Source organism: Xenia sp. Carnegie-2017, unplaced genomic scaffold (assembly GCF_021976095.1).
Source record: "Xenia sp. Carnegie-2017 unplaced genomic scaffold, XeniaSp_v1 HiC_scaffold_14, whole genome shotgun sequence".
NCBI lineage: Eukaryota > Metazoa > Cnidaria > Anthozoa > Malacalcyonacea > Xeniidae > Xenia > Xenia sp. Carnegie-2017.
In genome coordinates, this window is record NW_025813447.1 from 3,168,151 (window position 1) to 3,184,022 (window position 15,872).

The 15,872-nt window shown below is 35.3% G+C and overlaps 1 protein-coding gene across 1 annotated transcript; it reads right to left on the reverse strand.

The window, feature by feature from the left end:
* Positions 1-570: 570 nt before the first annotated feature.
* Positions 571-3,767, reverse strand: LOC124434258 (putative Dol-P-Glc:Glc(2)Man(9)GlcNAc(2)-PP-Dol alpha-1,2-glucosyltransferase). The gene is made up of 2 exons (XM_046984139.1): positions 3,319-3,767; positions 571-2,279 (listed from the first exon to the last, which is right to left on the reverse strand). The coding sequence occupies exons 1-2, from the start codon at positions 3,703-3,705 to the stop codon at positions 1,203-1,205; spliced, it is 1,464 nt and encodes a 487-aa protein (XP_046840095.1). The 5' UTR covers positions 3,706-3,767; the 3' UTR covers positions 571-1,202.
* Between the last annotated feature and the right edge of the window lie 12,105 nt (positions 3,768-15,872).

Genomic DNA, 15,872 nt, shown 5'->3' on the forward strand with positions numbered 1-15,872 from the left:
TTTCGACTTGTGTGGCTGGAACGGCATTCTGTATATGGATACTAGACGATGGATCTTCGACCACTTCGCTGTAGGTTGGCGGCGCAGTTGGATAATGGACAGCCATTTGTTGTACAGCTTGTAAATTCTTTTGACACCTACTTACTTCAAATACTCGTCTGTCACACAGACTCTCCAAGTGAATTTCCCCGGGTCTTTTGAAAAAACGTCGTTCAATGGAGACAAATCACAAATCCACAGCTTTACCTAATACATTGAGCCGCGGATTTATGTTAACGAATTTTAAATTTTCTGCGGTTTTTACCGCATGGGAAAACGCAAATCCCTTAAATTATTTTAGCAAAATGAAATAACCACAAGATTACCTGTTTGTCACACCAATACCTCCACTTATGTTGAAATAAGTCGAATGTTGAATGTCAGAATCGTATTGATCCTGAGAATTTATGCAACAATTCCATATTACGCCAACTAATTATTCAAGTTGAACATTATTGGTGAAAGGGGATATCTCAATACCAAGAATACATAAAATTTCTTGCAACTAATCAAAATTTCAAAATACCTTGATGACAATTCAATTGGTTATATTTTAGTCTTTTGAATAATCTTTGTAATTACTACATAGTTAAAGCTAATAAGCTATTTACAATTCAAATTTCTTTCTGTGAACTACATTTGACACAGCATGGGGAAAAACAGCATATCTCATCATGTGATTACAGCCAGTCATTTGTATTTTCTGACCACAGTGACCAATGAAAACATTGAGATAGCTAACTGAAACTCCAGTGGCAGAGATGTAATGAAATATTAGAGGAGGGGGGTCATTTCCGAGGTATGAGATTTCCCAGAACATTCTATCCAGAACAAAAAGTCAAGAAGGTTTAATGTGCATGCTGAGACATGTTTAGAACAGAAGTCTATCAAACAGTCATTATTTAATGCAACAGTTACATTACAATAAAAATGACATTTGCAATATAATTTGGTGATAGATTTTTAGTCTGTCAAAATTATTGGTGGGGTTGGGGCTTTGACCCCCAATTCTCCCAGATGTTTTCCACTGCAAAATTCAATCATATACAAATCAACTACCAACTAGCACATAATTGTAATTCATCCAACTGTAAACAATACTGATAATGCATCTTCCATCTACCACAAGTGCTATGCACGGAGTATGGACAAAGTTAGCAAAATCACCACATGAATCGCTGCACATCATCAGAATTTGGCCATTTGAAAGGTTTATTCAAAAACATCCATAATGTAAAATAGTTAATACAGGCATAAATCAAAAATTCTCCACCGAGTATCCACAAAGGTGGTGTCCTCACATGCAGTCGGAACATAAGATACGGTATGATAAAATATCTGAACTCAAGCAGTCCTTGTGGAATAAGCACCATGGCAACACACACTGCATACACAATCTTCCAAAGCCTTGATTGATTAATTGCCACAAATATCATGGTTGTCGCAACAATATAAACAGGAATAAGACCAACCTTTGCTTCTGGATAGGTCAAATAAATGTTCTTCCAAATGTAGAATGAATAATGGCGGTTATCTGCCAGCATGTACGGATGAACGTAAGTGAAATTTTTTACCAAGTAATAGACCACACAAACCAAAACAGTAATTGTTGAGTAATAACGCCGTTGGTTCAAACCAATGAAGTAGAGAAACGTATTGTAGATGACAGCAGGCGATGAAAGATGAGGAAATCCAAAAAATGATGCAAAACATGCAAAATAAAATATCTGTGGAAAGTTGAAGCAAACTTTATGATGATTTTTGTCACCGACTGCAATTCCACCATTAACTATGAGAAATGTAATGAAAAACAGCATAACTAAAGCATATGGCCACAGAACATGGACTGTTGCTTTCATATTTACAAAAAGCTGCTTAACAAACTCCAATACAATGTTCAAAGAATCATTAGCCCGAGGGCCAAGTTTTCTCAAAACATAAGGCTCATACATTCGAACAGCAGTCACTCCAGCTGTGAATATAACCCACACAATGTTAGTTTGTCTAAAGAAGAATGCGTACATTCCAATAATGGCTGCCAGAACATGATAGTCTCCAAGACTTAGGTAGTACATGAGCAGGACAAAAAATGTAGAACCATTGTCCGTGTAGTAGAGAAACATAAAGAAAAACAATAGAGGAAACATTCCAAGAGTAATTCCACTTGCCATATGGTAAAATTTTTGCCAACTTTCAGCATCATTTGAGTTAGTGGTAGCCAAGTTTTGAACATGTTCACTCTGTACCAAAGGTATAAAATATTCACAGTCAGTTATAAAAAAGAAAAACAGTCAAGGATCCTAATTAAGTAGACTCTCAATGACCTTAAATGCTAAGCAGATAATTCTAATTAAGGGATGAAGTAGAAATGCTAAAAACTAGTTTCTGCAACATGATGATTAATTGATTCAATAAACATTTTATTGACCAGGGCAAGCTCGTGAGTATACTAAAAAATAAACTAACAGGTTGCTTTGTGGTGATTAAAACTCCGCAGAGAAAAGTCACACTCAGAAACCAAGCAATAAACTTAGAATTTTTCTTCTTAATCCAATCTAGGGATCTTGCAAGCAAATATAATTTTCTAGTATCCCATACGGATAGTAAGTCTATGATATCAAGTATCCAAAGTTGAAATCTGGTATCATATGGATATATGGATACCATACATTTTTTTGAGTCCTATCAGTGCTATTAATTAGTTTGCAAAGGTCACATTCAATGAAAACGACAAATGAGTTGAGTCTGAGCAATCCCCAGTTTGTTTGAGAAATCCATCAATTAGTAGCAACTGCTGCAATAACTATACGAAAACCTAGCTTATATTACAGTCCACTTTTAGCCAGGATGAAAATTTGGCTGGTAGGCCCAGAATTTAAATTCTGTACTACATAGCATAATAAATATTGATACAGCGTTGTTAGTGTACAGTTGTAGATGAAATTCAGGATGTTGAGGTATCGGTAGTGACAAAATTGTGAGATTAGACTGTGATGACAGACTGGAAAGTTTGCATGGCACACATAATCTCAGGAGTGAAATTTATTTCAAATTGGGTGCCTGAGGCCATGTGAAAATTTCAAATTTTTGTGCACAGCTTACAAAATTTTCTGTCCGCCAGTGATGAAGAAATGAAAGCAACCATTCATCAAACCTATTTTACAACAGAGTAAAAGCATAATCCATCAAACACAAATCTTTTACATAAGCACTTACAGGAACCCTTCTTTACTAGCACCCATACCCTCAACTACCACAGCAACATCGGACAACACCTACCTGGGAGTGTGTGGGTGTATTTTTCGGATTCATTTCGTCCAATTTTCTAACAATGCGATACATGACCCAAATGTTGCCAAAATTGAAAATAACGTTTACCATCCTCAAGAACAAGGGCATGCACATTATCTTTACATCCTGATGAAAGAACACGGCAAGAATTTCCATAAAAGCCCAGGAACAAAAGTACAAGCCAGGCAGGGTCGTGATCATCGGATCCCATTCGTCAAAACGATGAGCACAGTATTTCTGCACTTGGGGAATGTGGAAAATTTCATCCATGTAAGGATCGGGTTGTTTACCAAAAAGGTAGACCACCAAAGCAATTGAAAGGGAAATTAAAGATGTGATACTAGGGCCAAACAAATTCATGTCGAAGAAAGCCATCTTTGTGAAGTCGCTGATCAACGAGCACGTGGTTATTTTAATGAAAAACTTGGTGTAAGTAGATGTGTAACATTTATAAATACCATAAATGGTCAAATAAACGCCTTATCAAATAAACGCCCATACATCGTATCTGATATATAAAACTCCACTCCTTTACAAGCGGAAGTTTGTCTTAGTTTGGTTTTAATTAGCTCACACTTCACACTGAGGTGACAGTGTGTTGCCTGACCTTTCCATTCGTTTACAAAAGCCAGAAATTTTTCATATACGTCATGCATTTATTAGTTCATTTTATGGCCAGTCTGCAAACTAAGTTATACACGGAACGCGACACGCTAACTCATGATACTTATATTTTTAAACGATATTCATTATTTCATACTTACTGCATTTGCATAAAAAGTTAAATGGTGAAAAGATAACACTAAAAAACCCCAACTAAAGCAAAGTTTGTTACTGGTGCTGGAAGTACGATACATACATTATTTAAATTACTTTACATCAGTCTTATCAGGGTTCTTGGCAATTATCCATTGCATGCAAATGTAAATCCCCCTCCAGCCTACAAGCTGATTTGAAAAAACTCACGCCATAATGAATATTAAAAATAGGTACGAGTGCGTACTAGTGGATGTATAGATCACAGTATAGAGAACATACAGTAGGGCCCCTCATTGAATTTTTTCGTGCCACGCATATCTTATTACGCATGTTATTACCATATTGGCAGCCTGTAAATTGCATTGTGTGACCAATAGGATTGACGATATGGCAAACGGCAGCCAGTAAACTAATTAAATATACAGTAGCCAGTTGAACAGCGAAGTGGTCCTACTGTATGTTTGTATACTGTGGTATAGATTATACTTATATTTACGCTTACTAGTGGATATATAGATTATACGCAGTGTGTACTGGCAAATATAGATTATACTTACTATACGAATAGTTTTGCTCGACAAAACTATTAACTTTATAGATTTTATTTAGTACACTGAGCGACAACTTTATCCATAGCGAAAATAATGGACTGTTACGAACAAAAATTGGTGCTGCATAAAAGAAACGTTGGCATACAATTTGATACCCTCCACAACCACCCAATCTTCAAGAATAAACCAATAGTAATGAAATTGATTATATTTTGAGAGTTGAGATACTTAATGAATGTTTCCAATGCTTGGTTCTCGTTTCAATGCAGTCCTAACTCAACTCAAAAACACTTTATATTACATATGCAAGATTTTATTTTATTTAGAGAAAATTGTTTTGATTACCGAGTGTACGCTGCTTGAAATTCTGTGCAAAACCATCCCAAAATAGGTGGCAGAAGTTTATTTTGGAATGCATCGATTTTTTACAGTACTTCTATCCTAAATTAGAGAGCGAGGGAACTCTCTAACTTAGTTAGAATACTGCAAATACTTATTTTATGTGCATGTTTTTGCGTTAGTGTGTTTAGATGGGATTTTGCTCGAGATATTTATACTTTTGGCATAATGAAAATCTTGATCAAAATTGATCATCTGCAAGCACCGATCAAAGAAAAATCATTTCTTTCTATAAATGTTTTCTTTAAAATATAATGCTTGGTTAAACTTACCGTAAGAAACATCGATTGACCATGGTAGAACACGTCGTTCTAAAAGAGACACGAGCAACAAAACATCGATTGACCATGGTAGAACACGTCGTTCTAAAAGAGACACGAGCAACAACACATCGATTGACCATGGTAGAACACGTCGTTCTAAAAGAGACACGAGCAACAACACATCGATTGACCATGGTAGAACACGTCGTTCTAAAAGAGACACGAGCAACAAAACATCGATTGACCATGGTAGAACACGTCGTTCTAAAAGAGACACGAGCAACAACACATCGATTGACCATGGTAGAACACGTCGTTCTAAAAGAGACACGAGCAACAAAACATCGATTGACCATGGTAGAACACGTCGTTCTAAAGAGACACGAGCAACAAAACATCGATTGACCATGGTAGAACACGTCGTTCTAAAAGAGACACGAGCAACAACACATCGATTGACCATGGTAGAACACGTCGTTCTAAAAGAGACACGAGCAACAAAACATCGATTGACCATGGTAGAACACGTCGTTCTAAAAGAGACACGAGCAACAAAACATCGATTGACCATGGTAGAACACGTCGTTCTAAAAGAGACACGAGCAACAAAACATCGATTGACCATGGTAGAACACGTCGTTCTAAAAGAGACACGAGCAACAAAACATCGATTGACCATGGTAGAACACGTCGTTCTAAAGAGACACGAGCAACAAAACATCGATTGACCATGGTAGAACACGTCGTTCTAAAAGAGACACGAGCAACAAAACATCGATTGACCATGGTAGAACACGTCGTTCTAAAAGAGACACGAGCAACAACACATCGATTGACCATGGTAGAACACGTCGTTCTAAAAGAGACACGAGCAACAAAACATCGATTGACCATGGTAGAACACGTCGTTCTAAAAGAGACACGAGCAACAAAATTGTTAGATTTCATGAATGATAGAAACACTTACAGCTCCGACTTCTTCTTCGTACATCTTCTCGTCCTCGGCATCTGAAAAATACTAAACAAGGAGTTAGTGATTTTCAAAACAAACAAACAAACAAACAAACAAACACGTACCGCAGTCTTTATCTCAGCTGTTACCATGTATGGCTAAATGTAAAATACAATCATAACAAACTGTTGAAATTTGTGTATTTCGTAAAACCAGTGTTTGCAGATGATTAATTAAAGTTTCTGTCTGGACTCGCACTTTACGAAGATTTGCAAAAGACAGCTGTAAACTGCAAAAATTTGCAGGGAAGGCTTATTCTTAGATGCGAACGTGAAAATTACTGTTTGAATTCAAACAAATTTTTCAGAAAATGCTTGTGTTCATTTTGTATTAACTGCTATGTTGACACTGTTATAACATCCCTCAATGTCATAACAGGAGCAATTATATGTAACAATAAACGACTAAATATTTAACGTCGTCAGCTTGTTCAACTTTCAAGTTGAAATAGACACATATAATTTAAAGATTGTGCAATACTCTGCCAGCGTATTGCAATTTCTTTTCGTACTTTGATAAATAAATTGTAAATTAAATTTCATTTTATTATTTGCATGCAAGATCCGAAAATTTGAAGTTCAACGTTCACAAGCACCACCTCCTTTTTATCATGTCAACAAGCATGTTACGTGATTCGTGCTAGCTTCTACAGCATTACTCAATTGTACAGAAGTGCCAGTCGTGCAAATGCATAACTGCAAACATCCCCATCAGGATACACAATACAATTTTGAAATATAAAATGAAAGCATTGTTTCATTGAGATATAATATGGTCAGCATAAAGAAGGATGTTTTGTGTTGAAGGATAATGTATTTCTTCCATTTTCATCAACTTGACGGGGACGTTATAGTCTAGAAATATAGAATATTATTAGGCAACAATGAATTGGCTTTTTAAGTGTTGGATATATCGTGGTATTATGACTAAAACTGTGCGTTATCATAGCATTAACCGACTGTACCTCCTAAAGATATTTCTCTGGACTTTAATATGACACTTTGATGAAATATTTTAGTGTGTATGTTAAATATCGTAATCGTAGTTTTTTGTTTTACCAATGTTTTACAAGGTGTTGCCCATGGTGAACTATCTTGCAAACACTCAAGATAATAAATAGCTTCTACATTGAAAGACCTAAACTAAGTTCACCTGACGAAATAAGGCACCAAAGACAATAAGCGAAGCATGGAAGATATGCTTTAAAATAAGCACAAGCATAGAATGATGAACAAAAGAAAATTCAGTGTCTTTTGTCTTATAAGTCTCACGAGAATAAAACTAAACGTTTCTCGTTCATGCTAATTTTACTAGTGGAAACAACGCATTGATAACCCCAGTGTACAACTAGGGACGACTTAGTTACTTCACAAATACCAACTTTTATCAAAACGATTTCAATTCTTCCAACTTAAACCTTACCACAACACCTTCATAAACGAAATTTACATATAACCTACCGCCGTAAATACATGCTCCGACACCAAGATCTTCCGAACGATTTCTCTTCTGTAAGGATTGACACATTACTTTTCTTTAGCTTTCGACGAAATCAAAAACCATGCAATAATATCATCTGTAACCCAATTTTTTCTAAAGTAGAATGAGTCTCTATCTTTTTCCTAACGTCACTACCAAGTACTTTCCCAAACTTTTCATCAACAAGGCGAAAATTTTCACTTGTACAGCTAGACATCTTCACTTGACAAACATCAATCGAAAAACATCATGCGGGCAACTTGCGCAAAAATATTTTATCCCTATAATGATCCATCCACATAATCGAGTACATGATTGGCTCGAAGTGTAATGAAAAACAATACAATGCAAAAATAGGTACGCACTGCGTACACGTCGGTAGCCTGTCAAGTGAAGAGTTACTAAATGAAGTACTAAAATGATATAGTTCATATAAAATTATATATTAATGTGATTTACGCCAAACTTGTTTAAGATTTGAAAATGTTCTCTTACGAAAATTTCACATTTGATTTCATATATGAAATGATATGTGAAACTTATGTGAAATTGAATCACTTCATATATGAAATGTCTATTTCATATATGATATTTTAATTTCATAAATGAAATCAAAAGTGAAACTTTCGTAAGAGTTCTTTAGTAATACGACCAGTAATTGTTTTGTAAAAGCCCTAGCTTAGATTGTATGTCACGTGACTCTGCTCACAAGCCTCGCGTCAAGGAAACTGACGACATTTAGACATTTAGTCACCGTAAAGCATTTTTGCTATAATTGTGTTTCAAAACAGTTTTCTGAAGTGTCTAAGATATCGTGTTCGCATAAACGATAAATCATCATGCTTATGACATATATTAGATTTATATGAGGGCCTGGGGCTCGTATTCATGTATGCATATTAAGCCATATAAAGTTCCTTTGAAATCAATTGATTCTTATGGATTATTATAACATATATATACATATAAATATTAGCTTAATTAACGAACTGTCTCTTCCACTGACCAGGGGAGTGTTGCACACTTAGTAAATTTGATAAATAGACCACATATGTATTCTTTGGTGTTTTTTACAGTGGGACAACTAAGGCCTAGTTTAGACGTCGAACTTTACATGAACTTTACATCCACCGAACGCATTAAAGACAAAAGAAAATGCGATGAACTTCCTCATTATCTTTTGTTTTAAATGTATTTGGTTCGTGTAAAATTCAAGTAACGTTCGACGTCTAAACTAGACCTAAGAGCACATAATTAAATCAAAGCTATATATGTTACTAATGAAAGAAGTTATAAAGATATAAGAACTTTGTCAGTTTATGCAGTCCGTGAGTAATCAGTAAAACATAGATCTTATTATTCCTAAACTACTATAATTCTGCTTCCCCCTAAACCTCCAGGTGTGGTAATTCACCTGCTGGGGGCTCAGAAGTAGCAGGTGGCTCAAAAGTAGCAGGTGGCTCATGTTAAGATATGCTCTCTTTTTCTTCCTGTAATTTGTAAATCATTAAGTCAAGTGTAACTAACTAAATGATTATTTTAAGAGATACTTATGTGCAATAATCACAATATTTTTTATAGTTCCTAATAGCTTTCCGTTTATTTTAAATTAAACATATTTAGTAAAGAAACAAATATATCCATACGTAATATCTTGTATAAATAGAAGTAGTTTAACCATTGTAAGATAGATCGTGGAACATAGACATTGACGTTGAACATTAAATGTGATCGTAATAGTTATCTGTGATATCTCTATTTGTTGGTGTAAGTCAATATATACTAAAGAAGGCAGATGGCTACATCACAAAACCTAACAGCTCAGAAGTATCAGGTGGCTCAGAAGTATCAGGTGGCTCAGAAGTACCACGTGGCTCAGAAGTATCAGGTGGCTCAGCAAGAGCCTCAAGCTCAGCGGTTCCCTGTGGCTCATCAGCTTTTTTGTTATGCAAAACTGTTTCCTTGAAGACAAACTATGTGTTGCCAATCTACAGCAAACAACTCAAGAAGCCAAACAACTGAAAAATAACAAAACCCAGTTATAACAAATAGCATTAACGTATATACCATTCATCAAACACATACAGTACTGTAGTTTCTAAAAACATTCAAGCAAAAGATTTTGAGAACAGAATTGGTTCATCTCAAATGTCAGAGAAGGGAAAGAGGTTCTGAAACATCATATAAATATAGCCAAACTGTCGTTTAACAATGATCTTGCAACGAAAGTTGATGTTAAACAAAAATGTTTGTATTTTCCATAGCGATTTTTAATTTCCATCTTTGAGAATTAAATCTGAATTGAATGTATTTTGATATTTCAGCTTTGAATCAGAGTATGGCGAGACTATCACAAGTGATATTTGAGAGCAATAGTCTCAAAAGCCTACTGATCTGTTGGTGCATATAACTATTTAAGAAGTAAAAGATGTTTACTGTGTTTGCACAGGCTTATGCAAACCGAGGAAACCTTTGGGAGAACTCAAGAGCAGATTAGTGCAAGCCCGAGACCGAAGGTCGAGGATTGCACCTGCTCAAGAGTTACACCAAGAATGCAGCAAGGAGAATGTGTAGTCATTCATCGCAAAGCGTCGCTAGAATCGTCAATTCAAAGAAGTCCTTATCAGTGCACGAAATGTTCTCATAAATCAGCGATGATATATAAGTCAACGCGCTTGGATATTCATGTTGTATATTACACACAACAGTCTTTATTATGAAAGAATGTTTTTAAGCAGTGCGGTGTTTGAAATTAAATGTAGATATGATCTTCGCACTTTGTTGGACAATTTAAGCAATTATCTTATGAACCTGAAAAATTCAGGTGACTCAACGGGATTCGAACCCATGACCTCTGCGGTGCCGGTGCATTGCTCTGACCAACTGAGCTATGAAGTCAGACAGTGGTGAGTAGGTCAATTTTGTTGGGCTGATGTTTTCTCGTGAAAGGAATGTCATATGAAAGAATGTTTTTAAGCAGTGCGGTGTCACCTGAATTTTTCAGGTTCATGAGACAATTGCTTAAATTGTCCAACAAAGTGCGAAGATCATATCTACATTTAGTCTTTATTATGTTGTTATGAAGTACTGAATTTAAAGTTATATCGCGGGCGCATGTGTACGTCCGCACGACGTTCGTTGTTCTCTATTTTTTTCGTAATAACACATATTTCTATGTAAGCGTTTTTCTCTTCTGAATTATTTTGTAATACAAACAATTCATACCATTTAACTAAAGTACATGTAACGCTACCTGAAGAAAGTAATTCAAGCCAAATCTTGCACCAGACACGCAAGATCTTACCGCAGACACGAGCGTGTAGTGTTTCGAGATTCTCTCGCAGAGTAATAATTGATTGACTACACACGCGTGTCTGGGGTACAATCTCGCGTGTTTGGGGTAAAATCACGGCTACAAAAAATTGTTAGTATTTCATGTATTTTAGTTCAATGCTTCATATCAAAGTAAAAATAGCTCCTTTTATCTAAAGTTAATAATTTCTGTGCAGCTTTAATTGTTTGTAATATAAGTTGTCGCCGAAGTTTCCCCACTCAACAGATTCTCGTTTTAAAAGGTTCTTCAACTGTTTTGTTTCTTGCGATGGCAACGCTTATGCACGGCGACGGTCACAAAAAATCCGCAACACAATTTTTAATGCGTTCTATTTGATTGTAAGTGCTCGCCGATGTCGTAAAGCTCTATCTTCGACGTTTAGTGATCAATGAGAAACAACTAATTTAAAAACAGTCCATTACCAAAAAGAAAACATAAAATATCGTAAACAAGATGTCCTAAGTTGTCATCAAAGTCAATTGCGTAAAACTATATATAATACAATTTGAAACGTGGTATTGCAATGCCAACATGCAAGTATAAAAAGTCCATTTAAGGAAACTCGCCACAGAAATAAGTATTTTATTTATTAATGTTTTCATTTTGTTATGAATTACCTCAAAATTTATATTCAGACTGCATAAAACAATAGTCAACTATTGCCAATTGGCGAGTATTCTCGTTTAACCGGATGCAACAGGACACGACACATTTCCCTTTCTGTCAAAAACCATATGAGGTTCATGCGTTGATTCTGCACAGTCACGGTTTCTATAAAAACTATTTCAGTGGCCAAAAGCAGAAAATCAGTTTCGCGGGTTGCGAATATGTTCACTTCATTGTTAATTCAAAATCCCGTCAACTTCAGATTAAAAAATTTTAGAAATTTTGAATTTGTGGATTGTAAAGTTGGAGAGAGAATGAAGATCCTCTCCACATCCCACAAGTTTTTATCCGTAACATTATTTTAGGCCGTTGCATAAAAAAACAACAGGCAAATAAATCACCTTGTTCCATACTAAAAAAGTGTTTCGAAAATAAATCGATTATTCTTGGTATGCAAACTGCGTCATAGCCTCGATGTTGGATGATTTCAACAAAAGATTTACAATGCAAATATTATGCAACATGACGAACATTCCATTGTTCTCTCTCTCTCCCAGAGGAATGGTTGCATACCACCTATTTAAGCACATACTGTAGCATTCACATGCATGTTGTTTGATATTCATATGATATTTTATCACCCAAACACAACATCATACAGTGAGCAGATAATTACAAATCACTAGAGAGTTCAAGAAGCTACGAGACTTTGGTAGAAAGAAATTAGTAGAAATACAACAATAGTCAGGTATACTTTGATTTATTACATGTCTAAAGTATGAAAAGAAAAGCGATTTTTAGTTTGCGACCAGAATAATTGAACATGGATGAGGGTAAATATTCAAAAAATTGAATGTGATGAAAAACATTAAAAATGTTCATGCTTTCCCAAAAGTTTTAAAAGATTTAGACAAGTTGCTGGTAATAGTCTGTTATGCAATTGCATACAAACGCATTTCATTATTCTGTTGCAGTCATGAAGATACTCTTTATTTTTCTGGTCTTCCTTGCATTAGTGGAAGTAAAATCTTACAAACTGCCAGAGAAAATATTGAATTTAATGTCAGAAAAAGAGGTTAGTCTCCTTATTTTATTCAAAACCTATAAGGATTCCTACAGTAAAGCTGATAGAAAACAGAGACCTGAGGGCAGTGTTCGATGTTGAGTGAAGCTCGAAATACTGAGCTTATAATAGCTAAAGAATAGTGAGATATTGAAGAGTGGTGCGTGATGATTGGCAAAGTACAAAGAACAGTATATAAGTCATAAGAATGCAATCAAAGTTTTGCTGTGAAGCCGTAGAGCTTTTTTGTTCATAAATTTTTCAAACTGACCAGTAAGATTATAAATCTTGCTCGGGCGTTTGTTGTTTTTAATAAGCCTGTGCAAACACAGCAAACTTGTTTTATTCAATGTGCTATTTGAGATACTATATAACTCGTCAATTTTTTCTAGATTGCTAAATGTTTTTGCAATGGTCGGCATACATGCTGTCCTTCTTTGTTTGGTCCTAGTTACTACTGTTGTATTTTTGAAAATGGACGTTGTTGCGGGGACGGGACATGCTGTCCCCATGGTGTTGGATGCGGTGAACCATATCAATGTCTGGGGCCGCATAATATGACCAACAAATAAATTGAAACGATTTGCATGCGCATGTCGAGGGGATTTTTTTACATAAACTCCTGGCCGCGCTGACTTTATTGAAGATTTTTTCGTTTTTCCTTCGGTAAATTTTGTTAAAAGTTCGTGTGGATGCTTTATAATAAGAAAAATTATAACATACGCAAAATAGAAGAAAATCTACCATTAGGTTTATATGTAGCTGAAATTCTTAAATACCTCAAAAAATTCTTAAATAGAATTGCTTTAATGTTAAACATAATGCTTCTTGAATGAATAAAAATCGTCACGCAAAAAATCAGAAAAACTCACCAAACCGAAAAAAAAAATACGAACGATTCATAAAAAACTAGAAGGTGAAAGTGTAAAAGAAAATGAGACATGGTTGCCATAACAACGCAAACAGTTATCCTATTCAAGCATCTTCAGTCTTTACTGGCATTCTTCAATATTCCCTCATAGTTCATACTTCCAAAGTTTGAGTGTATTTGATCCAAATAATTTTGTAAGTTACCTGAAACACCCGAATCTCGGGTGAACTGCAGGGAGCTTCCTTAAGTATAAAAGCTCACTTTAGATAATTTAAGTGTGTTAAAGTAACAAAGTCTTTTCACTTCTTTTTCTGAGAAATATATCTGATTAAAGTACAAACAATATATCAAATATCAAATAATGATTTTCGTAAAGTTATTTTTGACTCCTTGAGGCTGTTTACGTGATCCTGGCTAACTGAGATTCAGCGAGGCATAAAAGATTTTGAGGCATTAAAATGATCAAAAGTTCAAGCGAAAAAAATACAACTGTTCGTTAAGCATCACAAGTCATTGCTATAGTAATTCTAAGCTCAGGCCAAATTAGCTGTGTTCATTTTAAATGCTAGGCGTAGCTACTTATACAGTCAGAATATTGTGAAAATGCTGAAGAAGATTAATCTGATGATAATCTCTTCCATTAGCCAAAATCATTTATTGCTTGGTCGAATCCCGGCTACCCATGTAATCAATCCCCTATAGTGGTGAAACAATCCAAAAATTTTAAAAATAAAAAGCAGGCTTCACCACATTTTCCACATAGGCAAAATAAAAAATGCTTATCGATATGAAACAACTAGATTCTTCATATCTTCACGATGCTGCTTTAATTGTTTAACTTCTGTTATTGTTGGACTTATAAACATCAGAATCGTTCTGATCAAGTTTTCATTGTGATCAAGTTTTCCGATACAAAGGAAAAGTGATCTTTTCCCGTTACGACATATTTTCTCAAATATGCGCTTATTAAAAATTTAACCATGAAATCGAGGCTAAGTTTATTTCTCGGTGTTTTTGAGCTGTTACAAACTTAGTTAAAAACAAACAGAAAGCTGCTAAGTTTTGTGGTACATTGTACGTTGTAAATAAATGAGATAAATATTCCAAATAAAGGTAAGTTTACACACACGCCATATTATCTGATTCTAGGTGTATATGGAAACTTTACTTGTTTAAGAAAAATTGCTGTATCCTTTGTGTTTTCGCGATTTCAAAGCCAAAAAGAAAACAATTATGTGGAAGAAAAACAGCAGAGCAAAATCAAAGCTTGTCATCGTAGCAACAGAGGCAATGTTTATTTTTATTACTGCCTGAAAAAATAAAGAATAAAATAAAATGAACTGTGGCGGAGCAAGCGGTCAGCATGACTAAAAATTTTCACAAAAATAACTTCATTATTAGATATGATCTTCGCACTTTGTTGGACAATTTAAGCAATTATCTCATGAACCTGAAAATTCAGGTGACTCAGCAGGATTCGAACCCATGACCTCTGCGGTGCCGGTGCAGTGCTCTGACCAACTGAGCGATGAAGTCACACAGTGGTGAGCAGGTCAATTTTGTTGGGCTCATGTTTTCTCGTGAGAGGAATGTCATATGAAAGAATTAATTTAATTTCAAACACCGCACTGCATGAAACATTCTTTCAGAGCACTACACCGGCACCGCAGAGATGGTGGGTTCGAATCTCGTTGAGTCACCTGAATTTTTCAGGTTCATGAGACAATTTCTTAAATTGTCCAACAAAGTGCGAAGATCATATCTACATTTAATTTCAAACACCGCACTGCATGAAACATTCTTTCAGTATTATTATTGTCATTGTAGATTCTGATATGTTTCTTTAAGGATTAATCTATTTAGATACTATTGTATTGCGTTTTGCGTCTTATTCTAGTATTCTACTACGTTTTATTTTGCGGTTATGCCTAGTTCTCATTCGCCGCAAAACGTCGGCGATAGAGCTTTTACTACATCGGCGAGCTCTTACGATTAATGAGAACGCTTGAAAATTGTGTTGACGATTTTTTGTGACCGTCGCCGTACATCATATTTGCCATCGCAAGAAATAAAGCTGTTTGTTTTTTTTGCGATCATCGTCAATCATTGCCGATCATTGCCGAGTGGTACTTGCGAAAGAAATCTTTCAGAACAAGAATCTGTTGAGTTGGGCGACTTCGGCGACAACTTATATCATAAACGATT

Bases quoted from the DNA above. Each gene is read 5' to 3' on its own strand.
- LOC124434258 (XM_046984139.1), bottom strand. From the start codon at position 3,705: ATGGCTTTCTTCGACATGAATTTGTTTGGCCCTAGTATCACATCTTTA. The intron at 2,280-3,318 runs GTAGGTGTTGTC...CCTTTGGTACAG, and splicing joins ATACACCCACACACTCCCAG to AGTGAACATGTTCAAAACTT.